This window comes from Nicrophorus vespilloides, unplaced genomic scaffold (genome assembly GCF_001412225.1).
Source record: "Nicrophorus vespilloides isolate i.1.1-1 unplaced genomic scaffold, Nicve_v1.0, whole genome shotgun sequence".
NCBI classification, from domain to species: Eukaryota; Metazoa; Arthropoda; class Insecta; order Coleoptera; family Silphidae; genus Nicrophorus; species Nicrophorus vespilloides.
The window spans coordinates 41,022-66,359 of record NW_017099077.1 but is presented as its reverse complement, the minus strand read 5'-3'; the positions used below and the strand labels follow the sequence as shown (position 1 = coordinate 66,359).

The window sequence follows — 25,338 nt, the reverse complement described above, 5'->3', positions numbered from 1 at the left end:
TATATTCGAAGCAAGATGACAAATTTATGATGGAAACGCACAAATTTTCATTCAGAATTTGTTTAAAACGAAATTTTATTGTAATTATTATGTTTTGAAGATGCTCGATTATATGTTTATTTGGGTAAATCATGGATAATTACACTACAGAGATATACACAAGATACAAAAGGTTCGTACAGTATAATGAGTTCGAGGAACGAGAACCAATACTACAGTTTCTATTTACAGAGCGTTTATTGGTCTTTAAGAAACGGAAATACGATTGTTGTAATAGTTGTCCGTACAATAAATTGATAGCATCCACTTCCAGGTTGAATGTAGCTATTACACTGAAACTATCCTCCAAATTAAACGATCTACTCAGACGCGCACTAAAATAACTCAGAGCCGTGCAGACCAGGAATTAAACCTCCGGCATTTCAGGAATTGATGATATGTCCTTAATCTGGTTAGCTCGGAGGATGAAATAGTTAATGTGCTGTTATTTTTTATGTTGGAAAGTAAAATTTACCGATTTTGCAAATGATTCGTAAATCACAGTTTATATCACTGACAATCTAACGTACCTAAATATAAAAAATGACATTCAGTTAGAAAATTATTCAAGAAACATCTGTTTTTCTTGTCTTCTTAAATAAATTAATTTAACAATTATAATATAAGAATGTATTAAGATATCTTTGACTTTTTGGAGATATTTGAAAAGGTGATAAAGATATTATCAATTACTTATAAATGTTATACACTTGGTTCTCTTTTTATGCGGTAGATACGTTCCACAGGAAAACGTATAAAAATAAATCGCACAAAAAAGGACTAGACACACGTCTAAAAATAAAGGATACGTTCCATAATTTTTTAAAACCGCATGAAACTAAATCAATGAGTTACAATATACCGAAAATCGCTTAAAAAAGGGTTTATTAAATTTCAGAAAAATAATTAGTCTTACTATATTTTTTTTGAAATATTTATTCATAATTTTATAAAAACGTTAACAATCATGGACAAGTTTATTAAATTTTAGAAAAATATAATCTTAACATATTCCTTTTAAATTTATACAGAAAAATTTTACAAAAAAAAAATACAGAAAATGTTTATGAAAGTTAATCTTTCTTCACATTTTTTTCTTTAGAATTATCGTCGCTATATGAGAGTGTTCGGCATAATTTGCAAACTGGTTCGAAATCACTTTCATCACTAGAAGAGATAGTCAGCATATCAGATGTATGTCCTGAAGATAATGATTCTTCACAAGTAAAATTAGTCTCAACTTCGCATGTTGATTTTTTCCCTTTGACAATAAAATCAGTGATTAAACTTTGCTATTTTATTGTACAATTCCTGATATCCAGAAATTCAATTCTGAAGCACGCGTTGAAACTTGAATGCTCGTTCAGAATTATCATCTTTTTCGATGAAATGGTTTGACAAAACGTGTCAAAATGGCCTAAAATAGTTATTTAAAAAAATGCTTTTTGAAATAAAAACCGCATAACTTCAAAACAGCATAAAAAGAGGACCGAGTGTATTTCAGGATAATATATCTTGCGAGTTAAACAATCGAATCAATATTATCAATTCCAAAATGTATTTTTTTTTAAATAATACAAAATAATCGTATAATTCTATGTGCAAATATAATATAAATATTGTGTACTAAATGAATCAATATGTATGAAATCATAAATTTGTCATTAGTAAAATTGAAAACACAATAAGTATACTTTCCTTTCCGCTTCCAAACTACACTAATTTCCGATTTTGCTATCAGTATTTTATAGACTTCATTTAACAATTAAATTACTTTTTAATATTTATTGTATTTAACATTTTTGTACGACTGTGATAATTGTGTAGCTTATTTTCATTATAATGAAGCCGTTGTTTTAGGTTTATATTGTTAATATTTCGAATGATTTAAGTGTATACTCAACACACAAACTGTAACTCTAGTCTGTCTGAAAGATGTGAACTCTACTAAGTAGCTTATGAGATATTTTTTGAAAACAAATTGTGCATATTTATATATTATATAAATATAAAGAGAATTGTATTAACCGAATTATTTTTCGTGAATAACCATAAATGTAATGTACAATGAATGTAAATGCAAGAAAGAAGAAAAAAACAAATAAATGAAGAAAAAAAGTATATATATATGATAAAGACTAAATAAAAAATAATTTATTATACACCCTCCACTATCTACAGTTTCATAAATGCTTGTATAATATAAATTCAATTGTCTTGATGATCCTGCAGCGCCTTGGCCTGAGAGAGGAACGCCAGGTGACCCTTTGGACACCTGTTCGCATAATGACCTTTGTTGCCGCACTTGTAGCAAGTCACATCTTCCAACTTCTTCGGCATAACTCTCTGGAAGAGCTGCGGATTCTGTCCGTCCAACTGATGGCCGTTCTTGTTGTGCATATGGTTGTTCTCCAATGGGATATTGTTGGAATCGACGCACATTTTCCCGCAGTGGATAGCCTTGTGCCCATGCTCACCGCAGAAGTGGCAAATAATAACAGGTGGTTTCTTCATGTCCTTGAGATTCTGGTCGGGCGGTGCAGGCAATTCAAATCTAGGATGCATGAATTTACACTCTGGTCCGTCTGGGCAAAAACCGGCTATGTAATTCGTGCACAGCACTCTCCTCACATGCCTGTGTCTGCAGTGAGGTCCATGCCTGCAGAAGCCCCTATCATACCATGGACAGTCTTTGATTTTGCTCTCTGGGTCGATGTGGAGGAATGGACATTCCTTGTTGTGGCATGCATTAAAGCGAGAGTAGAAATAGCACTCAGGCATCTTGGTCATATCATATTCATGAAGGAATTCACATTGATCTCCTTTCTTGCACAAGCCACGCAACCAATGTTTGCACACAATTGTTCTATCTCCTCTGACATGGCGGAATGGGCAATGCTGGCCCTTCTGGCACCCCAATGGAGAGGCATAAAATTGACATACAGCAGCAATAGATTCTGTAAAGGATACGGATTATATAAATCAAGCTTTAAACACTTAAGTCTGTTACTCAAAAGAAAACACTTACTATCCATCCCAGGAAAAGGCAATGGTAGAGCCCCATATTGCTCATCCAACGCTACTTCGATGTCGAACCTGATGTTCTCGACGTTTGCCAAGACGCACTCCATTATTCTATATATTATTAACTTATAGACTAAAAACTAGTTAAATTATAAACAGCTTCAAATAAAAACTAGAGGTTATGTTTTGTTGATGTACCGAACATTGCCTACCAGGGGTAGCTTGGGGTAGCTCAGTAACTTGATAAAAAAAAAATCGCAAGAGCGTTACCTGCTCTCTGCCAACGTTAAGAAAATAAATATTTTACACATGCATACGCAGTTAATAAATTCGACGTTGGGGGGAACAAGAAAAATAATTACTTTAACACCAACGTTAAATAAATAATAATAAATAAAACAAAATTTAAATAAAAAATGTTTATATTTAAGAATATTACATCATAGATAGTCCTTCTGCACATACTCCATCTTCACAGATGTCCAAGGTGCACATACTTCATCATCATAGATGGTCCACGTCCTGTACTTCATTCTCATAGATGGTTCACGTTTACTCATGTTTGATCCATCGAGTCTAAAGAAATGACATTGATTAGTTGTGATTTACATGTATTGAACAATAGATTAATTACCTCTCCAATGTTGTCCACATGCTCTCTACTCATAGATGGTTCACGTTTACTTGTGTATGATCCATCGAGTTTAAAGAAATAACATTGATTATAAACCATTCTAATTAAAATTACAATTAAATTGTACTTAGAAACATACATATAAAAATAATAATAGAAATGTTACTTACTTGCTTGTGTTCTTGACAATAGCGAAACAAAAATGGGCGAAATAAAACAAACTTACGCATAATCACGGATAACTTGAAAAGTTTTGTTATCATGAAACAAACGGAAATAATCATTTCAAATAGTTCCGAGTGCGTGTGTATGTATAAACATTATATATAAATACAAAAATGTTTTTATTTGTGAATAATATTAACAAATTGTATTGTCCACGTTGTAGGATGTAGATGGTCTACGTTCCATCGTGTATAATCCATATTCCTCGTAGATGGTCCATGTTTACTTGTGTTTAATCCATCTTTCTCGTAGATGATCCATGTTTACTTGTGTTTAATCCATCTTTCTCGTACATGATCCATGTTTACTTGTGTTTAATCCATCTTTCTCGTAGAATATCCATGTTTACTTGTGTTTAATCCATCTTTCTCGTACATGGTCCATGTTTACTTGTGTTTAATACATCTTTCTCGTAGATTATCCACGTTTCCTCGTGTCTGATGTTCCCAATCTGAAAAGTATACATTTATTAATTACGGTTCAATTATATTAATTCAAGCAATAGATTAATTACCTAGCAGTCCATTAATATTACAATTATTATATATATTATACAAATATTACTTACTTGCTACTGTTCGTCTGCAATCTTCTCAATGTCGAAAATTGGTGTAAATATTTAACTTTGTATGTCGAAATTTTCAATTGTTAATAACAAATTAAAAAAAAACTACCATCAAATTTTGTTTTTCGCAAAATAAAAATTTGAAAGGTTCCGAATGATACCGAATTCATTCGAATTCAAACGAAAATTCTTCTTTTCTCTTTACAGAGGCATCCGAAGTATACCAATCGTTTGTGATTAAAACAAAATGTCTAGAACAGATGCATCAATTGAGATACCCCTGTACCGAACATTGCCTACCATAGCAAGTGGTGACAATAAATCAGCAAATTACCAAAAGATAGCGCAATAATTAAAAAAAAGTTGAAAAACACTGTTCTGAGAATTGATTGAAGAGAAACTAGTTATTATTTGCCTAATTTAAATGAACAAATTGGTATAGGCTCTTCCTAGAAGAAGCAGGAGGAAGAACAAAAAATGTTCCAAGTTGTATTTATATAATAAATTTATAATTTACCTAGAAATTATCCAAATGTAAATAATTAGAATATCTTATTTATTTTAAAGACCATTTATAAATAACTATCCATATGTTAATAATAGTTAAACTGAAATTTTCAAAATGTAAATTATTTAGCGCTTCGCTACGGTATGCCTTTGAACTATTCGATTCGATGGTTACGCCGCCACAGTGGTCAAAGATAGTATCATATAGTATACAATAGTATTTTTGCATTGGTGCCATGAGCATTGTGTTTGGTCTCTGCATCTAAGTATAAACCAAAACAAAGCTACTGCGACGACTATATCAGTTACGATGAATGAAATCACGTCCATCTCTGAAAAAAAATTTTGGAAGGAATTTATCCTACTTTACCAGAGTCTGCCAGAGATATGGATGTTGAATAGCCAGAAATACAAGAACTCCCGCTTGAAGAATCAGGCATACAATGTGATGGTGAATAAGCTGAAAGAGAAAAATAGTTTAGCAAACAAAAAGATGGTTAAAAAGGAAATAAATGTTATTCGGTCGAATCACAGGCGGGAATTGAAGAAGATGAAAGCGCACGTGGATTCAGGTGCGCGGAAAAAGTTTAAATCGAAACTTTGGTATTTCAAATACATGGATTTCCTCAATGATAAAGTGCCAGAACAATGTGCAAATCTATGTGATCAGAACAATACCATAGCTGAAGAATCGGTGAGTTGTATAAGATATATATATTATCCATATCATTTCGCTTTTGTTTAAACTTACTTGATTATTTACGCTCCTCTGAAGTAACGTACTGAATATAAGTACAAATACACAATGATGGATCAATTATATTTGAATTCCGTTCACGTCATTTTGAGGCGTCGGTTCCCGAACTGAATTTCGGTTCCCGAACAGGCAAGCTGGTAATCAGATACCTGAAACGTACGACGTGTAACGGAGAGCGTCAGTTTTATCGTAGCCTGCTCGAATTTGCTGTACACTTTCTTACGGTATAAATCAAGCAGTAATGGAACCGAAAAAGGATAGTGTTAACAAAGTAAAAAGGAAAACTGTTAGAACTACGATAGAGGTGAAAAAAGTAATAATATCCGAACACGAACGCGGCGTTCGCGTTTCGGATCTGGCTTTGCAGTTCGGTATGCCGAAATCGACGGTCTGCACAATACTAAAAAATAAAGTGGCAATCAAGGAAGCTGATGTTGCAAAAGGTGTGAAAGTACTTACCAAACAGAGACCAAAGATGCTTGAACAAGTGGAAAAATTATTGCTAATTTGGATAAATGAGAAGCAGTTGGCTGGTGATAGAGTTTCTGAGGGTATGATTTGTGAGAAAGCGAGGCAATTAAGCGACGATCTGTTAAAGAAAGACCCAGCCACAAGTGCTGACACTGAGGTGTTCAAAGCTAGCAAAGGTTGGTTCCAGAAATTTAAGAGGAGAAGTGGCATATCTAGAGAGACTGCTGCAAGTGCAAACAAAGAAGTTGCTGAGAATTATGTGGAAGATTTCAGTGACTATGCCTGGAAGAAATTGTGGCCTGACTTTGCAGATGATAGAAACATTCAGAACATTAAGACTGAGCCTTCAGATGTTATCGATGATGTTGTTGTAGGAAAGAGTTGTCACTTGAATGTTGAAAAAGCTGATGTGTTCAGGAAAGATCTTAGCACTGAAGAACTGGAACAGATTCAGAGGGAGCAGTTAAAAATGGAGGTGCAGGAAACATCTTCAGAGGTAGATGATGAAAGGGAGGATGTTCCTAGTTCTTTTATCTATGAAATGTGTGAGAAATGGTGTCAAGTGCAAAGTTTTGTGGAAAGATATCATCCTGACAAAGAAGTAGCAAACAGTCTCATAAACCTTTTCAGTGACAGTGTGGTGTCTCACTTCAGAGGCATTTTGAATGATAGGCAAATACATTCAGACAGGGTTTTAGTGAATCAATGGTCTAATATGTCTGAACTAGAATCGAGTGATGATAATACACTTACAAAGAAGAGAGAAAACCCAAGAAAGACAGTATGTAATAGTTTTATGCAATTGGACACCCTTTTACATTTACAAACAATAACATCTCTCTCCATTCTTCTACTTATGCCTTTAACTCACTTTCAGATAGCAAAGTTTTCTTCTATATTATGTTTTATAAAACAACACTTTTTGATGTTTTTTTATTATTTATTTATATATGTCTTCACAAATTTCCAAAGATTTTTTAAGTAACTCTGAATCATTTGCAGGTAATTCATCAGGTGCAGATGGATACGCAAACAAAGAGTCCGGCAGTTCAAAGCAGATGTCTCGAAATATCCACAACAGAAGAAAACTATGATAAAACGGATTGCGACGATGAAGCGAATATTTTGGGAAAAAGTTGGGCGATGGAGTTCAAGAGATTGAATCCGGATCAGCAGTTGTTCGCGAAGAAGGCAATAAACGATATTTTCTTCGAAGCTCGTCAGGGCAACCTCGACAGATATTCAGTGCGTATCAACGAAATGAATGCGTCGCACTCTGCAACCGTATCTGCAGAGGATACCAAAGAACAGTCATATTCGAATGAACTGAGTGGAGCATGGCAAGCTTACTTGTGCAACGTAGGTAAAGGACGAACGGATAAAAGAAATTTGGCGGAAGATCCGAATGGTGTATTCGTAAAGGAGGAACCTGTAGATTATTAGTGAACGCCATACAATGCCCACAAAACAAATAATGTGGGAACTTTATTATAATAACGTATTATATTTATGTTTAAAAAAAATACTCATTAGTTTCTAAAAATAAAATATTTATTTATACAATAGTAACAATAACATTGATTGGTTTCGCTCTTATGGAGCTCATCAGTATGGAGTTGTCAATATTAACAAAAGACCATCCACAGACCAATAGGGACGTCCACGAACCTCTGCAAAAAAAAAAAGCAATAATTTAGCAAAACGTCTTACAAACAATTTGTTTTAGATTATTCACGTTAAAAGTCATAGTCTGCCTTATACAAAGTTGTCGTCATTGAAAACTCGTATTGTATATGATATAATCATATAAAAGAAACTACAATAATTACGTCAATCAATCTATTAAAACTTACTTCAAATCATAATTCAGTCAGTCAGTGATTGAGTCAATAAATTGGCTGTATTCTGTAAATAACATTTTCTAATTAAATTCCATCCATACAAACAAAAATTATATGTGATAGGAGACAAATAGTCATAGTCTGCCTTATACAAAGTTGTCGTCATTGAAAACTCGTATTGTATATGATATAATCATATTGAGGGTAATGGGAATTCTATTTTGTTTTGTCCAATAATACACTTACATTCACGTCTAAGTCAGTATAGATAAAAATAAGAACGCCATTTGGTTGTGGTCTGAAATAGGAATAAAAACGTTCATTAGCTTCTATGCTTTACGAAATTTCGTATTAAATATTAAACAGCAAAATTGTCATAGTCTGCCTTATACAAAGTTGTCTTCATAGAACACTCGTCTTGTATATGATATAATCATATTAATTGAATGCAAATATTTATCCAAATAGTTGTATTCATAATTAAAATACTTACAAAAAAAAAAGATTTTTCCAACAATAGCGGCGTCTATTAAACAAGTGACCTGTAACAAAGAATAAAGATTATAAAATACCGTTTTTAAATTTATAAAAAGATAATATATTTTTTTAGTAAATCAGACAAGAAATTGGGTTTAGAATGAATGGTTTTCATCACATATGTGTCAGAAGACCGTCATGTTTGATCATCATTATAATTGATAAATTTATAACTTATATACAAGCAATTGAGCTATACTTACATCAGTTATCGCCTTGAAACATTACCAACTTTCTGAGCTCGTCAACAATCTGCAATGAAAAATATTACGTTAATACACATGATAATACAGAATAATAAATTGAATACTGGATTGCAATAGTTTTATCAGATATTGTAATTGGGTTTAGAGAAAGGGGTTCTCATCAGGTATGTATCAGAAGACCGTCATGATTGATCATCATACAAAACAAAATTTATACAAAAACCACGTGGTTAGGTTTTGTACATTCTTCAAATTGAAATTAATGGTGTGTATACACTGAATCCTTGCAAGTTATGCAATATTGCATTGAGTAAATTATGTTATTTGTACATACCTCAAGTGTTTCGTAACTTTTAAGAGAAATATTATTTACAACCACTCATCGCCATGGCACAAGAGTGAAAGGAAAACGAATTGGAAAAATGGAGGCAGGAAAAGGAAGTACTTCTAACGCATGCTCAACAACTTTAATTATACTTTGCATGATTCGATAATAGATGGCAGCTATAAAATTAATACATCTTCAATATTTTGTTTAAATTATATAATTGTTTCATAACATATAGTTATTAGTATTATTATAAATTATTTACGTATTAATTATTTCCAAGTATTAATCATTGGTTTATTTAAAAAAAAAACATTATTTATATAATACATAATGTAATATTTGTTGTTAATATTTAATGTATATAAATAAATTTAATATTAGTTCGTTTTTAATTCTATATTAATGGAGATTTTGTTGAAAATTAATGCAATTTTAGTGTATAATTGAAATGTTTTAGATAGATAACCTTGAAATTTGAAATATTTTGGTTTAACAACGAATTTGGATTTGCAAATACATGGTGTTAAATGGGATTTTCAAAAACTTTACTACCGGGAGAGCACGAGTTCGAAGAGGTCATCAACTTTTGATGTAAACATTGCACGGAGAACCGTTACACCTCCTGCGTTTGATACTCTCCTGGTGACTTAGTTTTGGGCGCGATTTGAACGATTCAAAAACTTAAGAACTCAATAAAAAATTTAATTTAAAATCTAGTTTTTCGATGCAATTTAGTTTAGTTTTTCGAAGATATTTTTAAAAATTATTTTTTACATTTTGATTTGATATTATTTTTATGTTTAATTTTTTCGTTTTTATCATTATATTATTTGTACGTTGTTCTACTTATCTGTTATGAATTTAACAACCCATTGTTGTTATATAACAAACAAACACTTATTTTGTATTTTCGTAATAAAAAAACATTCCGGAATGCAATAAAATTAGTAAAGTTGTTGTAAATTTTAATAATTGTATCAATTTCATACTGACATTGAAGAATTATTTCTAGGTTTCTTTGTATCGGTTAGGATCAAAATCCCAACAGTCGAATCCCGCCAACCATAATCTCGACAGTATCAATTTTCTATATTGTTTAGAGTAAAACCTGTGTTTTATCGGACTTAATTAAAATCTTTGCAAAAATAAAAATTTGCGAAATAATTTCGTCACAAAAAGGCAGTAATAAAGTTGAATGTGTTTCACGAATTGAGATGAAAGATTACAAAAATGTGCAAAAATGTTCGGAATTTTGATATTGTCGGGATTATAGTTGTCGGTTTGAAATTTGATTGTCGGGATTGATTAAATCTTATAATATTGTATTTTAATGTTGAACGTTCTTTGATGTAATTTTCTGATCATAATTATGAAAGATTTGTGTAAATTACAACTAAATACAAAATATAGGAAAGGAACATATTTATTATGAAAAAGGTAGGATGTAAGTAAACAAAATAATAGTATATTTATTGATTTTAAAAATTACAATAAAAATGGCAATAAATAAATCTACGTGAAACGAGGATTACAAAATAACTAATCCTCAGTGCAGACAAACTATCATAATCTAAATGTGTTCAAATTGCTTAATTTATTATTGAAAAATTTGAATTTACAAACGCAGTCTACTGAAAAAATTGACAAAGCTTTAAGATTTAAAAGTAAAGTAGTTAAATAGTAGGCGTTAAAGCTGCATCCCCCCAAACGTTGTATACATATTCTCTTTTATACAATTCCACCTAAAAATATAAATTTTGAAAACATCCACGTTCTCAAACTCTCATCCGCACTTAACAAAATTCGGTTTGTGCACTATTCGTGTAAATCGTTTAGGCTTTGCCGAAGGAGTCTTTGTTCTGGTATCCGGAAACGTAACCGGAACCGTCGACCTGCTCCACTCTTCCGGCGATGCCTTTGCCCTTTCCGGAATCGTCGAAGCGCTGCTTGTGGGTTCCGGTGTACTTCGAGGTGTCTGTCAACCTGTTAACGGTGCTGTTGCCTTTGGCCACCTAAAAAATTATTTAACATTAGTAATTAAGTTGTAACGTTGTAAAGTTATCAACATTGTAAACTACGATCCTTCGTACAATTATCACTCCAGAATTGCGGAGAGATCAGATCGAACCGTGAAAGAAGACGGTTGAGGTCTGCAGTAGAGAAGAGATTTATATATTAGTGTGAGTCTGGAACCGCGAAGGGCTCCGGTAGATAAGTGTGCTCCAAGAAGACTGTGTTGGTGCTCTAGAGGAGCCAAGGCCTATTGTAGGAGAAGAAGTTTGCTGCTTTGAGGAGAGCAAATTCTTCGTCTCAACAAAAGGAAATGGCGCCCAGAACTTTCCCACGTCAGGGACACACGCCCAACCGGAAGCAGACGATCTCACCCGTCGTGTTACAAAGTTTTAGTAAAGAAGGCAATATCATGTAATTAACTTACGCCGGTTCCGCTGAAACCTGGAGCTCCGCACGAAGTCATCTTCGTCTTCATGTCTTCGACGGTCTGCTTCTTCGCCTTGGCCAAATCCTCCAGGAATTTGTTGTAATCGGGAAGGGAAACCTTCAGGGACTTTAGCTTCTTGAAGTAGATGCCGGTGTCGGTGGTGGTGATGGTCTTGCCGTCGATCACTTTCGCCTGCTTCATCCATTTATCGCTTTGGGAAAGGGAGATGCTCTTTCCGTCGGATTTGATGTCACCGAATTTGGAGAACGCCTTGAAGGCCTCCTCGAAAGTCATCGTTGAATTTTCCGCTTCCATGATTCTGGAACGAACAAAATTCAATCAGTATCAGCGAGATTGGGAAATTCACGAAGCAATTTCAGTGTTACGAAACGAACGAATTTCTTCACCATTAAACTACATAAGTAACAAAAATCATCATTGATACTATTAATATTTCACTTTAAAAAGCAAATAAACAACGTTCGAATAGAATAAAAAAAAAATCATAAGTAATATGAAGAAATATATATTCTTATCACCCGAAGCACGAATTCATAATTCTAGAAATAGAAGTGATACTCGATGAATATTGAGAAGGTTATTTTTAAACGCAAGCGTTTCTTTTTTCTCCATACAAAAAAAGAACATTGCTTTTCTATCCTCAAGTAAAATTGTTATTCAGTATGGAGTTAAAACGCAACTTCCTATTAATAGCGATGATTCTTGCTGCTGCAATAGGTGGTAACAAGCTTGACCTTAAAAATATAAATTCGAATTCGTTATATAATTATTATTATTATCGTAGTTGGCATTGATATTGCTCGCACATAAAACTCATTAAGTTCTCAATCAAATGATATCATAGAGAAAGCATTGACATCATCGAATTAAGAGATTGCTCAATTGCTATTTATATAAACGTTTATTTAAAAAAACATATTGATCAATTACAAAAGTAATTGATACAATTAACTGTAATTAGGAGACAAAAGGAGCTCCAGTACATTCATTTAAAATTAAGTTTTGGTAACTGTTACTACGAAAATATAAAAAAAAAACTGTAAAACATAAATTATCCAAAGGCTCTAGTTGAAAAACAGATAAGAAACTAGTTGGTGAAGAGCCAAAAGAAGTTATAGAAAGAAACAGCGATAAATAACAAGAAAAAGTTTAAGAATATATAGGATTTTATTGATTGTTCCGATGAAGAAACTCATAATTTATTACCTATTATGAATGAAACATCTCATTTCTAATTATTCAAATATGCTGATTGTACTCAGATTTGAATAAAGTGACTAATTTTTAAATTTATTGAATGTTGATATTTTTTATTAATCCTTGAAATTGTGTAACCAAAAATATGAAAATCTGATACAAAATATAAAGTAGTATCAATACATAGATTAATATTAATTCATTAAATAAAAAGGAATATAGCTTTTTCAATAGTTAATTAATATTTTTTATTGTCTGGTGTAAATGTTTGAAACATTGTGTTCAATTTTGAATATGTTATAAGAAAATGTACTTAAACATACAAGTTTCTTCAAGTTTGACAGTAAATTTCGGCTAAATGAAAAACGATACAATACCAGTTCACACATATTTAGTTTTAATTTGGTTGCTCAATATTACATGTGTAGCACATACTTTTAGAGATATAAACAAAAATGGAAAGAAACTGATTTTTTAAAACTTACATAAACTTTTTTTCTAGTTAAACAAGAGAATTATGGCTAAATGACAAACGATACACTAAATATTTAGATTTAATTTAATTGCTCAGCAATCGATTTCTCGCTCATACTTTTCGCGATTTAAGCAAAAATATAAAGAAACTTCCATAAACGTTTCTTTGAGTTTGACAGTGTATTACGACTAAATGATATAATTATAGCACTTTTTATAAAGAGTGAATATTTAGCTATAATTTGGTTACTCAACAATGAATTTGTTGTATAATTTGTTCTCGTAATGACACATTTAAACCAGAATATTCGTTATAAAGAGAGACTATTTCGCAACCAAGTTAGCTCAAGAATTTTGCAACTTTAGCACTCAAAAAACGTTTCTTCAGTCATATAAATTGTTAAAAAGTGAGAATTAAACGCATACGCAAACTATTGTGTATTTTCTAAATATTTTAAACGAAAATTGCAATAATATACAGTTGAAAATTGTATAATTATGTACACACTATAACTTATATTTCGAATTTCTTTTTTATCTTGATATAACAAAAACTAAGTTATAAATAAACAAGGTGAACCAATATAATTAAAACAATAAGAGAAAAATATCGTTGTAGTAATTAGGCAACAGCGTTGATAAACAAATAAAATGACTTTATCTATAATTATGTATGTAGCTAATGGAAAGATAAATCTGGTATCAATAGATAAACAACGGCTGCGGTCGACGATAACAATAATAATAATAATGTAATGTTTAACTTTTCACAAATTAACGTTTTATAAAAAAAACACGAATATACGAAGTTTTCAATTCACAACAAAGTTCTACAAAAGTAATCCCTTTAAAGATGATGTTCGTTAACCGAATTGTTCGTAAACCGAAAATCGATTTAATAAGCGTCTTAAGTTTAATATCACCTCCAGCTTCAAAAAGTAACGTCAAGATGTACGTTCGTTAACTAATCGACCACTGTATTTAGTGTTTAATATATGTTTTCATTGGTTTTCAAACGTTTCGTATTAGAATGATTGTAAATATTTACGGAAACGCCGAAGCTTCTGGCTTATTTATAACAAGAGTTTAGTTTAAGGCGCTTCAAAAATACATTGCAAAATCTCATACGAAGCATGAAAATGAAAAAATGTGTTGGAAATATAGGAGAACGATATTTATTACATGCAGAGGAATAAAAATGCTCGGGTTTTATTGATTGCTCTAAAAATAGTGAGAGCAAAGGGAGATGTTGCATCGAATCCCATTATAATTGTCTAAGGAGGGGAACTGTCGACGATTGCGATAAACTGCTTCGCTTTCCGTTGTCCTCTTGTGTGTAATCTGTTTGAACGATCGATGAACAAACGATGATTCCAGTAGTTTTGTAACATACATTGATTCTGTTTATTTTTCACAATATTTTTTGCTACTCAATTTTTCTTCTTTCATATTAAAAATAGAATTATTAACAAAAACTTTAGTTCTTACAAATACTAATTTTTAAATCATATTTATGATTCATGATTTTCTGTTAAACTCTTAAGCTTAGAAACAGAATACCTTTTTATACGGGTATTTCAATACATTTAAATCAACATTGGAAAACTGTTAAGTGTTAAGATTCTAATTGAAAAGATACTTCGCAAATAAGAAAATAGATGTTGTACCTTCAAATTGAAAAGGCAAAGAAAGTTACGAAAAGAAACAGACGTATAACAACAACAACTTAAGTGTCACACATATAGCAATAAATTTAGTAGAAAGTAATATCTCAATGACCCCAAATCTTCATAACAATTATATATTTTTTTTAAGATTTAATGATTTGTATTTGATTATTATAAAACACAAGATGTTAAAAGTAAACAATTTGGTCATGATTATTTTTTAACTACAATAAATATTTTTATTTACAATGAAAATGAAAGTAATTAAATTATGAATATCAATTTTCCTAGACGATTTCAAAGACTTTAATCTGATTTACTCTTAATCACTCAAGCGAATTACTATGAGATTATTTCTTTCATTTCGTCCATTTAATCCATCAATGCCACATTTCTAAAGCTCTCCCATTTATTATGCAGCTTTTATTACTACGTGACATGCAATAGATTATACCAATTTACAAAAATATAACATTTTTTCTTGATTCTGATAATCTAGATTAAGCATGAAATGTCCGAAGTATCAATTTTTATACCCAATATCTCCGATATTTTACTTTAACAGTTCTTCTTTATTGCAAAGGTACTTCATCAATCTTATACGTTTCGGTTTGTGATTATCTCTCAAATTGCGTCAAATTAGCGTTTTATTTTTCAAATACGAGTTCTATCAAATACCAATGCAGCGCAGTGAACTCAAAGTATCAATGAAGTTTTAGGCAAGGATAAGGCTAGTGAACGCACAGTACGTAGCTAGTTTCAAAAGATTAGGTCTGGAGATTTTGATCTTCAAAATTATGAAGTGAATGCTGCAGTGGAAGCGAATACACCTCAAACTACAAGTGAAATATCAGTAAGGTTAGCAGAACTGTAAAAAACGCCTTTGACACATACTATGGTTAATTATACTACTTCTTGTACTTTGAGATATAATAAACCAAATTTTTAGTTCACAATCGTTCTTCACGTTCATTCTTTAAGACCTAATAACAGTATTGAATTAATCTAATTTCAGACAAGATCATGATTTAGAATTTAGATTTTCAACCGGTGCACTGAGTAATATTTTTAAATTATAATCCCAAGAAGTACAGAGCTCAATAAGTCTAGAAATGAAAAAAACAAAATTATAATTTAAGTGTGTCGCGGAAGTTTAACTATAGGTTTAAGTGTGTAGTAAGTTGAAAAAGGTTGAATAACTCTGATTTAGCAAAACTGGTTCGTAAAATGATAATCTTTCTTTTACTAACATTTATATTTATTTTTAAGTATTTTGAAATTAATAGATTTTATGTATTGAAATACTTACTAATTATTTCTATTAATAAAAAATACAATCTTTAATTACTTTCAATAGACGGCGTGTAGATAAATAGTGAAGAATCATGAATGTTATAAAAATTATTATGAAGTATACTTTTGAATTAGTATTACATAAAATTCAAAATAATCAAAGATAATTTTGAGGGATAATCTTCTATAAAGTCTTAAACTCCTTAAAGTTTATTCATAATTACTATTTTCTCTAATTTTTCTTTAACCCTTTGACCGACACATTTATGTCACTATTTAAATTATCAAGATATATGAAGCAGACTTAAATACTTGTTGGTACTTAAATGTAATCTTTATATTCTATACTAAATGATTTGCTTTGCAATTGGAAACACCAAGTTAGTATAAACCTACATTCAAGTAATACTTGTCACTTCTGTACAGATGTTTTTATGTTGTAACGAAAATAAACATTGTATAGCAGATTACCATGAAATAAGTTTATATAATAATATTATTACTAAATATATATATATATATGAAAATTGATCCGTTTTTTGTAATCTAAATCACTATAATTCACTTATTATACGATTTAATAAAAATTTATAGGCAACTTTATTTTAATGTGTTTTAATAGAAATCAAAAGAAACATTTTAATTTCTTTATTTTAACTATGGTCAGGTATCAAAGGGTAAAAATTAAGCTAATAAATCAATTAAAAGATACATAATTCCAATATCTTCAATAACAAATAATTTCCAACAATTTACTTTTACCTTCTTCTCGTTTTGCAGCTCCCTTTACATCTTATATCTATTATTTATTGGTAAGTTTTTGAGTTTGTAAACATCAATTATTACATCATTGACCCAGTAAAAAGTACACAATAACCAATCTACGCTCCGAATTATTCGTGCTGTGATGTAATTCCGTAAGTTTCTGAGCAAATTTTAATTACACTTGTCCATTGTACCGTTCGAAACGGGGACGACGGACGATCGATTAACATGCGCATGCAAGCTTCTGGCACATTAAACAAAAATTGTTTGCATGTGCGTGAAGAAAAAAGAAAGAAGATATTTATATAGAGGGGAGACGAGAAAATATATAGAGAGAAAGGACAAAACAAAAAAAAAAAAAGCAGCAACACGAAGATATATGCATGTGTACACATATGATGCCAAAGAGAAAGAAGGAGAGATAGTTCATCATCGCGCGTTTATTTTCATCCCATGACATAATACCTAACATTAAATTTGAGTGTTTTATGAGAATTTGTAGAGATGAGGGACTCATCGAACAGAAATATCAGATAATATTTGACACAGTTTCATGAGCTTAAATAAATTCTAGATATATCTAACAAAAAAAAATCATAATTAAACGATATAATGTGAATAAAAAATGGAGACGTAATATTTACATATTTTCTAATTAAATTCAATTACTTTAATTCATTTATTTCAATTCCGTTTTAATTAGAAAAGAGGAAAGTTAAGTATTTAAACTTTTCTCTTTTCTAATTTTTATTCACTTTTAAATTTTATATTTATACACGAATTTAGTACAGTAATAAAGTTAAGTTATTGAAAGATGTTATGTTATATAATTACAAATAGATTGAATAAATGGAATAAGTACATATTTACATAAATCGTGAGAATATGTTGTTTTTTATGTTAAAAAAGTATTTCTGAAGCTTTAATTCTCAATTGACAAAATGCCTTCACGAATTAATTTGCAGCGCTCTTTATGAGAATTCATTTAGAGTTTTCCAAACTTATTAAGGAAAGATCCAAATGTTGTTTCTTTATGTGAAAAAAGTATTTCTGAAGCTTTAATTCTCAATTGACAAAATGCCTTCACGAATTAATTTGCAGGGTTCATTGTGTGAATTCAATTAGAATTTTCCAAACTTATTAAAGAAATATCAAAATGTTGTTTCTTTATGTGAAAAAAGTAAATATTGAAAATAATTTCAATTATTCAAAGATTGATAAGAATTTATTGAAATATCTCTACTTATGACAGTTCCATAATAAATACAGAATGAAATGATTAAGTTGAAAAGAAAAAATATGTATTGTGAATTTCATATTTATCAAACGACAGTTTCAAATTTAACAGAACAGAATTTCTTTTGAAAAGTTATTAAACAACGATTTCAAATGATTCAGTTTGAAAAGAAAAATATCTTGAATAATTCAAAATTGACAAAAAAAATCGACTGCAAAATTCAATCGAAATGAAAAACAGGAAGAATTTATTTTGAATTACATAAGTGTATAAAAATGATTTAATTAATCAAAGTGCAGAGAAAAAAAAATGTAAGAATTTATTTAGAATTCTATACTTAATAAACGACAGATCCAAATACAGAATTGAACGTTTCAAATTGTAACAAAGAAAAAAAACAATAATTTATAATTCTCTACTTATTAAACAACAGTCCCCAAATACAGATTTAGGTGATTCAAATTGAAACAAAAAAAAAACAGTAGTGCATATGTATAAGGAAATTGTAACACGAATTATATATACATATAAAAAAAAATATGTGTCCGCAACATTGACATTTCGAATATGCACACTTTATCTAAACGTTGATTAACGACGTCTATTTTTTTAATTTATTATCGATGATGTCATGCTTTTCAATTGTCGTTTTTTTTGTTGTTATTTATTCGTTGTCCTTTTTCTGCGTGCGTGTGTTTGCTCACACTCGCATTTCGGGTGACCGGATTTTAATGTTTCGCGCCTAATAACTTCGTCCCACCCCTCTCGCTTTCTGGCCCTACCCTAAGTAATTTCAAATTCATTTCCTTCCTATTTTCATCCGGGATGAGTCATCCTTCTGATGCGGATATTACGGAAGCACAAAAAATAAATGCGAATCAAGCAAAACAAAATAAAATTTACATAATTTTAATTACTTTCAATTAGTTTAGACTTACGAGTTTGTTTTAACATCAATTTTAAGTAACAAAAATTATCATATTTCTTTTTAGTTTGAAAGATACACACCACATTTATATTGCAAATTTATATTTATTTCCGGATTTTTACTCATATATTGAAACATATAAAAATGATGTAGAAGGCGCGCAATCTGGGACTTCTCTTCTCATCATCACTCGTTATACGAAACGAGTCATTTTTCTTACAATTAATTTTGCTCGTTAAGCGAAATGCTCATTATGTGAGATGCTCGTTAAGCGAGGTTTCACTGTATATGTTTTTATATCAATTCAATCGAAGTTTTTCTATATGTTTTGGTAAATATTATTATTTACTTCATAAGATTAATGTTTTACATTGAATTAAAAGCAAATATTTAATTTTCAGCTATTATTGCTTTGTTTGTTTTCGAGAAGTTTGAGTGTTCTTATCTGGTTCAGCAATGGTTAAATATAATTGTTGGTTATCGCAAAATGTAAAGATTAGTAAGTAAATATCTTACCTTGTAGCTTGTGTATGTATTTTTTTTGTCTGTTAACTAATTCGCGTCGCGGATTCCACTAAATCGCGTGAACATGAACGAACTAACAACGCTGAGCGAACGAACGGAAACCATCGGCGTCGGTCCTGCGCGCCTTACACGCACTTTATCGCGTTCCTATTTCCAGCTATAGGCTATTTATTGACCTAGAAAAGAGATCCATCCTTGCCGAGATTCCTTCCTCTAGCTCTTGTGGACTTCCGTCTTTGATCCGGCCACGGCTCCAGACGTGATCTTGCTGGTACCGGGAGGTCCGCACGTCAGCATCATATGCTTCAGCTCATCCGTGTCCATACCCTTCTCCTTGGCCAAATCGTCGATATATCGCATGAAGTCCTGATAGTTTATTGTCCGAGATCTGAAATCAGAAACCTTGGTTTGTTGATGATGTTGTCGTTTTACGAGAATTCACAAAGTCTGAATGTCTACTTGAATTTGTTGAAGCAGACTCCGGTATCGGTGAGGGTGACCTTCTTGCCGTCCAGCACCAGGGCCTGCTTCATCCACTTGTCGCTCTGGGTCAGCGTGATCGTTCTTCCATCAGACCTTGGATCCCCGAACTTCGAGAACAGCACGAACTGCTCTTGCATCACTAACAATTTTGATGTCGACATTATGATGACGATGATGACAATCGATGACACAACAAATGATCAATAACAAACTCCGTCTCCTAGTCACAACTTAAGCCACAGTTCAATTGTCATTATACTAATTGAACAGTCACAATCTTACAGCTGACTATGATGTAAACTCTAAAATGATTAATCTCAAATTTTGGATTAGACTTCTACAAATGAATCATCATTCAAATTTAAAATTTACACTAAAAGCTTTAGAATGCATGAATTTTAAAAATATCCCATTAACTACGCTAAAACTTGGAGAGGTAAATAATTGAAACTAGCACATTTCTTGAATATTTTAAAATCTCATTTATTAAATCGATTCTTAATTTTAAAATTGAAAGTTACTAAATCTTAATACACAACATATATTGACCACAAACTAGTTCATAGTTGAATGAAAATAATTTTTCTGTTTAGTCTTTTTTTTAGCTCATTTTAGTTTAGATTTAAACGTATTTAAGATGTAATTTATAAAAGATTCAGTAGTTTCTTACATTTAAATATTATTGCACTAATACTAATAATAAGTATGCAGCAAATTTCTCTATTTTGCACTTCTTTAAATCCTCCAAGAAAATAAGCATTTGATATTTTTTAATTTTTTATATTAATCCATAAAAAAGCATTTAGAAAATAGTTATATTATAAATTCAATTTATTTTAAATAATGTCTCATTCGTCTTCATTTGCACTGTAAACATTTTTTTATGCAGCAAACGAATTAGGTGTATCTTCATTAAAAAACCATCGTCAACGTAATTTTCAACCCCAGAATTTCAGCTCGTGGATAATTTAAGTGCAAGACTAATTTTGTAGAGAATAATTTAAAAGCTGGGGTTTAACGCAGACTAATGTGTCTACGAAAATGCTCATATATAATTCAATCACTAATTTATATTGGTGTAGGAGGAATCTTGGGGACATCAATAAAAGTATAAGATGAAATTCTTCGTATTTTATTTTTTATATAAATGCAATAATTACATTTCAAAATCGAAATATAATTATCAAATTGTAAATAATTGTATATAATGTCATTAACACAATAAATTTTTATTAAAAAAAGTAATGTTAATTGATGTTAAGTCCAAGTACATCAACAGTTTTGTATTTAACAGTTTAATGACTCAAAACTATAGAGCAGCGTTTCTCAACCTATGATAAATGACAGCTGTCACGATGTGTCAAATCGAGGAATTGGTGATTGTGTCACACAATACAAGTACAAACAAATATGTTGGGTCGCGCAACAAACAAGTTGAGAAACGCTCCTACAAACAAATTTCTAGACAACTGAATCAGACAACTTTTTATTATATTTTTTTTAATAAAGAGATTTATACCAAATTGTTATTGATTAAATTCTCTTTGGCTCTATTTCTACCCCTTTTCGGGTTTATCAGCCCCCACAAATTGTAAGTATCAGGTTTTTCGGGATCAGACTATAAAAATTCATACCTTGACATACCAATCAAATTAAAGGGTAATTCTTCTTTTTCTGTACATTTTCTAGAAAATTATAATAAAGCCCCACTACTAGGTATGTTCAAAAGGTGACACAATGCGTGTACCAACGCCCCTTAAAGAGTTAAATGATTACTTCATGATTATGAGCAGTAGCAATTTGAATTACTTTAATAAGTGTCCACATTCTTATAATCATCATACTTACCTGGATCTGGATCTAACTTATTTGAAAATATACTGATCAAATATGAATACTGTTTCATAGTACAAAGTCGAAAAGTGTACGATATACAGTTAACAAAATACATTCAAAAACTACATGAATTGTTCGTTAACCTATCATCGATTTAAGAAGTGTTTTAAGTTTCATAACACCACTAGCGTTAGCTTCCAGAAGTAGAAAGTTCAATACAATTACTTGTTATGGTTCGAGACACAAAAGATTTATTCACATTAAACTATTCCGAGGGCTCTAACAATAGCCACTTTCGGTTTTCTGCTCAAATATTGGGCTATCACACTATTACGTTTGAATTCTATCACGGATATTTTTTTTCTAAAAAAACTGAGATGCAAATGCTTCCCCAGGCTTGTAAACAACAAAATCAGCTATCATTAGGCGAAATATGGACACAGCGTTGCCAGCGGTTCGAAAGTTATAGCAGTTTTAAGTTGATTGCAGTTCAATTGGGTCACCCTGTATATATGGATTATATTGTTTGAACACAAAAAATCTTTAGCGTGTTTTGAAAAAGCGATCGTAATCCGAATAGTTCGTTAACTGACCACTATATGTCCCATATTTTTTCTTAACTTTTAAATGAGTAAAAAATGAAATGAAGTCATGAAAAATATTGTACAATATATTTCATCGATCACATTTGATCTTACATAGTTATACAGAGTAATGTTACAAAAAAAAATGTTGTTTGAATACACAATACTAAACTCCCCCGCACGATATTATACATATAGAATCTGTCCATACAAATTTGTTACATTTTATTTATTTATTAATTTATGTTTTTTTTTTTTGGTTTATTTATTCTTATATACAAATCACAAAAGTGGTTCCAATCTTAAGATCAAAAAAAAAAAAGAACGAAACAGAAACAACACAAGTGATAATTAAAAAAAAATCAGTCAAACTACAAAAAAAAAATTAAGAAAGAAATTTCCATTTACGGAATGTGGCATATATAATTTCATGTTATAACTAAACGCAAAGATTAATATAATATATCATAAGAAAACGAATATTAATAATCATCATCACCGACGAGGTGTAAAAAATCTGCTAAGCTCGTACATTTGGTTTTGTTGTGTGTCATGGTTTTAATAATAAACATCGCAAAATTTGATACTTTCATCATTATTATCGGTTCAGCAACGAAATTCAATGCTTTCAATTAAATATAATAATAGTAATGAAACGCTACAATTTTGTTTAATTAAAGCACATTTATTGTTCGTTTTCTATACGAGGAATCAAGTCTTAGTAATTTTATCGAGTATATAAAAGTTACTGTTGCTTTGATTCGTGTTTTCTCGCTTAATTAGAATACAATGCACTTTCAGTTGCCTAATTGCCAATTATTATTTAATTCATTCTTTTAGAATATTGTACGAGTCAAGATTCGATTAGTTGGTTATATTTTCAATTATAGTTGCTTCTCTCCTCCTCCATGCCAATGGTTTTTATCACATACTGTACTTTGTCCAAAATCATTCATTTCCGATGCAGATAATAAAAATATACCATTCTTCGGGTTTTGATCGAATTGCGTTTCCAAATCAATCACCTCGCATGTGTATGTATATATAGTATTTTCTAATGATGAAGATAGTATAGTAAATCGTAATAGCAAAAAAAAATAATAATATTATAATAGAAATTCGTGCACTTCGGGAGACGCGTCCAACATTAAACCAAGTATTAGCATAGAGTGCACACAGCCATCGGTGGTCGCTTGTAGAATTTTACTTTTGCGGCGAAAGAAAATAACAACATAAATTCTCAATCGATAAACATATATTTCTTTGCTATACAATCACTAGAAAATAATAGTAATAATAATAATAATTTATTTAAAAGCGAATCCGATAAAAAAATATATAGATATGTGCAAATTAAAAAATAATAATATGAGTTGTTTGTAAATTGGGGAAAAGGAAGTTGTAAAGCTTATATGTAGTAAACATAAACTAATTAATTGAATAAAAAAATCACCTAGTGAATATATATATGAAGGCTTTCCGCATAGCATATTTTTTTATCCTTACATTTAGGTAGTAAATATAAAATTCTACAAGCTACACCTAAGTTTTTTTTTTTTAATCTTTTAACACAATATATCTTTGCCCCGTATTTGTCTGCACTGCACCACTTACATTGGTCCATCTATAGCGCTCACTTTCATAGTGTAATAGTAGATACTTCGCAAGAAAAGAAGTATGGCAATTATGAAAGCACCGACGTACGCAACGTAGATTCCGCTGTGATTGCGGGCGTACATGTACGTCCCGGCCGTCACGCCGACGCCGATGGCCAAGAAAATTAAACTCAAAGTTATAAAAACATTACCACGTCCCTTCGAGTAATCCGGACCCACGCTCGACACCTTTCGGCAGTGCGGACATCTAGCTAGGGCGTTATTTAATGTATTAAACTGCAAAAAGAGAGATACATTAAGATAATGTCAGTATCAGTGGCCAAAAGATAATTACCAAGAAAGTGTCATGACAATGGCCACAAGTCACTCTGCACATGCCTGGCATAGATGGAACTGGAGGTGTAACAGGTGATGGGGCCAAATTGATGATCCTCTTGCAATTGGGCCTGGGGCAAGCAATCCTCTGAGAAGAGCTCTTGCAAATCAAGAGGCAATTGCATGGACACCTAACATATTTCTTTCCAGGTGGAGCATTTCTGATTGGCTGCAAATTGAAATTAGTATTATCAATTAAAAAAAATATGCATATTTCATCACCACTTACAGTTGCTTCATTGCATTGGCAGCATTTAACGACATGCTGATCCCTCTTGCCGGATATATCAATCATGGCCTGGCACACTCTGCAAGTGACCATAGGGGTACCAGCACCAGGAGGACTCTGGTAAAAGGCTGGTGGCAGTTCATCTGGACCGATTGGTGAGACAGTCGTAGTCTGGTTGGCTGTTGAAAAATGTTAGTGAATATTAAACATTATTAGTTCATTTATTGATAATAGTATGTGATGCAGTGGAGATGAGTCACAGTTTTGTTAGAGACAAAGATGTATCACGTACTATCGGTGTCCCCGTTGTGTTTGGCCTTCTTGTCCTTCAGGAGCGGCTGCTTCTCGCCTTCGTTGCCGTCTCCCATGATGATGATCCAGAAAAATCCTTCCTTGTAAAACTTGCACAAACACGAACGGCACCAACCAAAAAATTCCTTCCTCTACCGCTGAGAAGATTCTTTCGCCGCAGATTTCGTCCAACTTTGACAGTTTCTGCGGTGTTTTTAATAGCCAGTGCTGCCACCACTC

General features: G+C 31.4%; 5 protein-coding genes and 1 long non-coding RNA gene across 7 annotated transcripts; 1 reads left to right on the top strand and 5 right to left on the bottom strand.

Annotated features, from left to right (window-relative positions):
• Positions 1 to 2,183: 2,183 nt before the first annotated feature.
• On the bottom strand, positions 2,184 to 3,267 carry LOC108563957 (cleavage and polyadenylation specificity factor subunit 4). Its single transcript, XM_017922803.1, has 2 exons — positions 3,068 to 3,267; positions 2,184 to 2,996 (listed from the first exon to the last, which is right to left on the bottom strand). The coding sequence occupies exons 1-2, from the start codon at positions 3,168 to 3,170 to the stop codon at positions 2,248 to 2,250; spliced, it is 852 nt and encodes a 283-aa protein (XP_017778292.1). The 5' UTR covers positions 3,171 to 3,267; the 3' UTR covers positions 2,184 to 2,247.
• Positions 3,268 to 5,906: 2,639 nt separating this feature from the next.
• Positions 5,907 to 7,745, top strand: LOC108563956. The gene is made up of 2 exons (XM_017922802.1): positions 5,907 to 7,003; positions 7,225 to 7,745. The coding sequence occupies exons 1-2, from the start codon at positions 5,993 to 5,995 to the stop codon at positions 7,663 to 7,665; spliced, it is 1,452 nt and encodes a 483-aa protein (XP_017778291.1). The 5' UTR covers positions 5,907 to 5,992; the 3' UTR covers positions 7,666 to 7,745.
• A 380-nt stretch (positions 7,746 to 8,125) lies between these two features.
• LOC108563958 lies at positions 8,126 to 9,304 on the bottom strand. Its single transcript, XR_001891116.1, has 4 exons — positions 9,141 to 9,304; positions 8,804 to 8,852; positions 8,557 to 8,605; positions 8,126 to 8,361 (listed from the first exon to the last, which is right to left on the bottom strand). It is a non-coding gene; the product is annotated as an uncharacterized LOC108563958 (long non-coding RNA).
• A 1,402-nt stretch (positions 9,305 to 10,706) lies between these two features.
• LOC108563962 (TPPP family protein CG45057-like) lies at positions 10,707 to 19,774 on the bottom strand. 2 transcript variants are annotated; one of them, XM_017922808.1, is made up of 3 exons: positions 16,992 to 17,083; positions 11,575 to 11,896; positions 10,707 to 11,149 (listed from the first exon to the last, which is right to left on the bottom strand). In XM_017922808.1, exons 2-3 carry the CDS (start codon positions 11,890 to 11,892, stop codon positions 10,970 to 10,972), a joined length of 498 nt encoding a protein of 165 aa, XP_017778297.1. In that variant the 5' UTR covers positions 11,893 to 11,896; positions 16,992 to 17,083; the 3' UTR covers positions 10,707 to 10,969. The 2 variants fall into 2 exon arrangements, with proteins under 2 accessions (XP_017778297.1, XP_017778295.1); XM_017922806.1 differs by lacking the exon at positions 16,992 to 17,083 and adding an exon at positions 19,676 to 19,774 and having other exon boundaries at positions 10,712 to 11,149.
• An 83-nt stretch (positions 19,775 to 19,857) lies between these two features.
• On the bottom strand, positions 19,858 to 20,429 carry LOC108563963 (TPPP family protein CG45057-like). The gene is made up of 2 exons (XM_017922809.1): positions 20,144 to 20,429; positions 19,858 to 20,072 (listed from the first exon to the last, which is right to left on the bottom strand). The coding sequence occupies exons 1-2, from the start codon at positions 20,326 to 20,328 to the stop codon at positions 19,898 to 19,900; spliced, it is 360 nt and encodes a 119-aa protein (XP_017778298.1). The 5' UTR covers positions 20,329 to 20,429; the 3' UTR covers positions 19,858 to 19,897.
• A 3,659-nt stretch (positions 20,430 to 24,088) lies between these two features.
• Positions 24,089 to 25,338, bottom strand: LOC108563960 (type 2 phosphatidylinositol 4,5-bisphosphate 4-phosphatase). Its single transcript, XM_017922804.1, has 4 exons — positions 25,100 to 25,338; positions 24,808 to 24,986; positions 24,538 to 24,747; positions 24,089 to 24,479 (listed from the first exon to the last, which is right to left on the bottom strand). Exons 1-4 carry the CDS (start codon positions 25,173 to 25,175, stop codon positions 24,198 to 24,200), a joined length of 747 nt encoding a protein of 248 aa, XP_017778293.1. The 5' UTR covers positions 25,176 to 25,338; the 3' UTR covers positions 24,089 to 24,197.

Excerpts from the sequence above, each read along its gene's own strand:
- LOC108563956 (XM_017922802.1), top strand. The coding sequence starts at position 5,993 with ATGGAACCGAAAAAGGATAGTGTTAACAAAGTAAAAAGGAAAACTGTT. Across the intron at positions 7,004-7,224 it reads GAGAAAACCCAAGAAAGACA|GTAATTCATCAGGTGCAGAT; the intron begins GTATGTAATAGT and ends AATCATTTGCAG.
- LOC108563957 (XM_017922803.1), bottom strand. The coding sequence starts at position 3,170 with ATGGAGTGCGTCTTGGCAAACGTCGAGAACATCAGGTTCGACATCGAA. Across the intron at positions 2,997-3,067 it reads GCCTTTTCCTGGGATGGATA|AATCTATTGCTGCTGTATGT; the intron begins GTAAGTGTTTTC and ends TATCCTTTACAG.
- LOC108563962 (XM_017922806.1), bottom strand. The coding sequence starts at position 11,892 with ATGGAAGCGGAAAATTCAACGATGACTTTCGAGGAGGCCTTCAAGGCG. Across the intron at positions 11,150-11,574 it reads CAGGTTTCAGCGGAACCGGC|GTGGCCAAAGGCAACAGCAC; the intron begins GTAAGTTAATTA and ends ATAATTTTTTAG.
- LOC108563960 (XM_017922804.1), bottom strand. The coding sequence starts at position 25,175 with ATGGGAGACGGCAACGAAGGCGAGAAGCAGCCGCTCCTGAAGGACAAG. Across the intron at positions 24,987-25,099 it reads ACACAACGGGGACACCGATA|CCAACCAGACTACGACTGTC; the intron begins GTACGTGATACA and ends ATTTTTCAACAG. Across the intron at positions 24,480-24,537 it reads ATTGTCATGACACTTTCTTG|TTTAATACATTAAATAACGC; the intron begins GTAATTATCTTT and ends CTCTTTTTGCAG.
- LOC108563963 (XM_017922809.1), bottom strand. The coding sequence starts at position 20,328 with ATGTCGACATCAAAATTGTTAGTGATGCAAGAGCAGTTCGTGCTGTTC. Across the intron at positions 20,073-20,143 it reads GTCTGCTTCAACAAATTCAA|ATCTCGGACAATAAACTATC; the intron begins GTAGACATTCAG and ends TTCTGATTTCAG.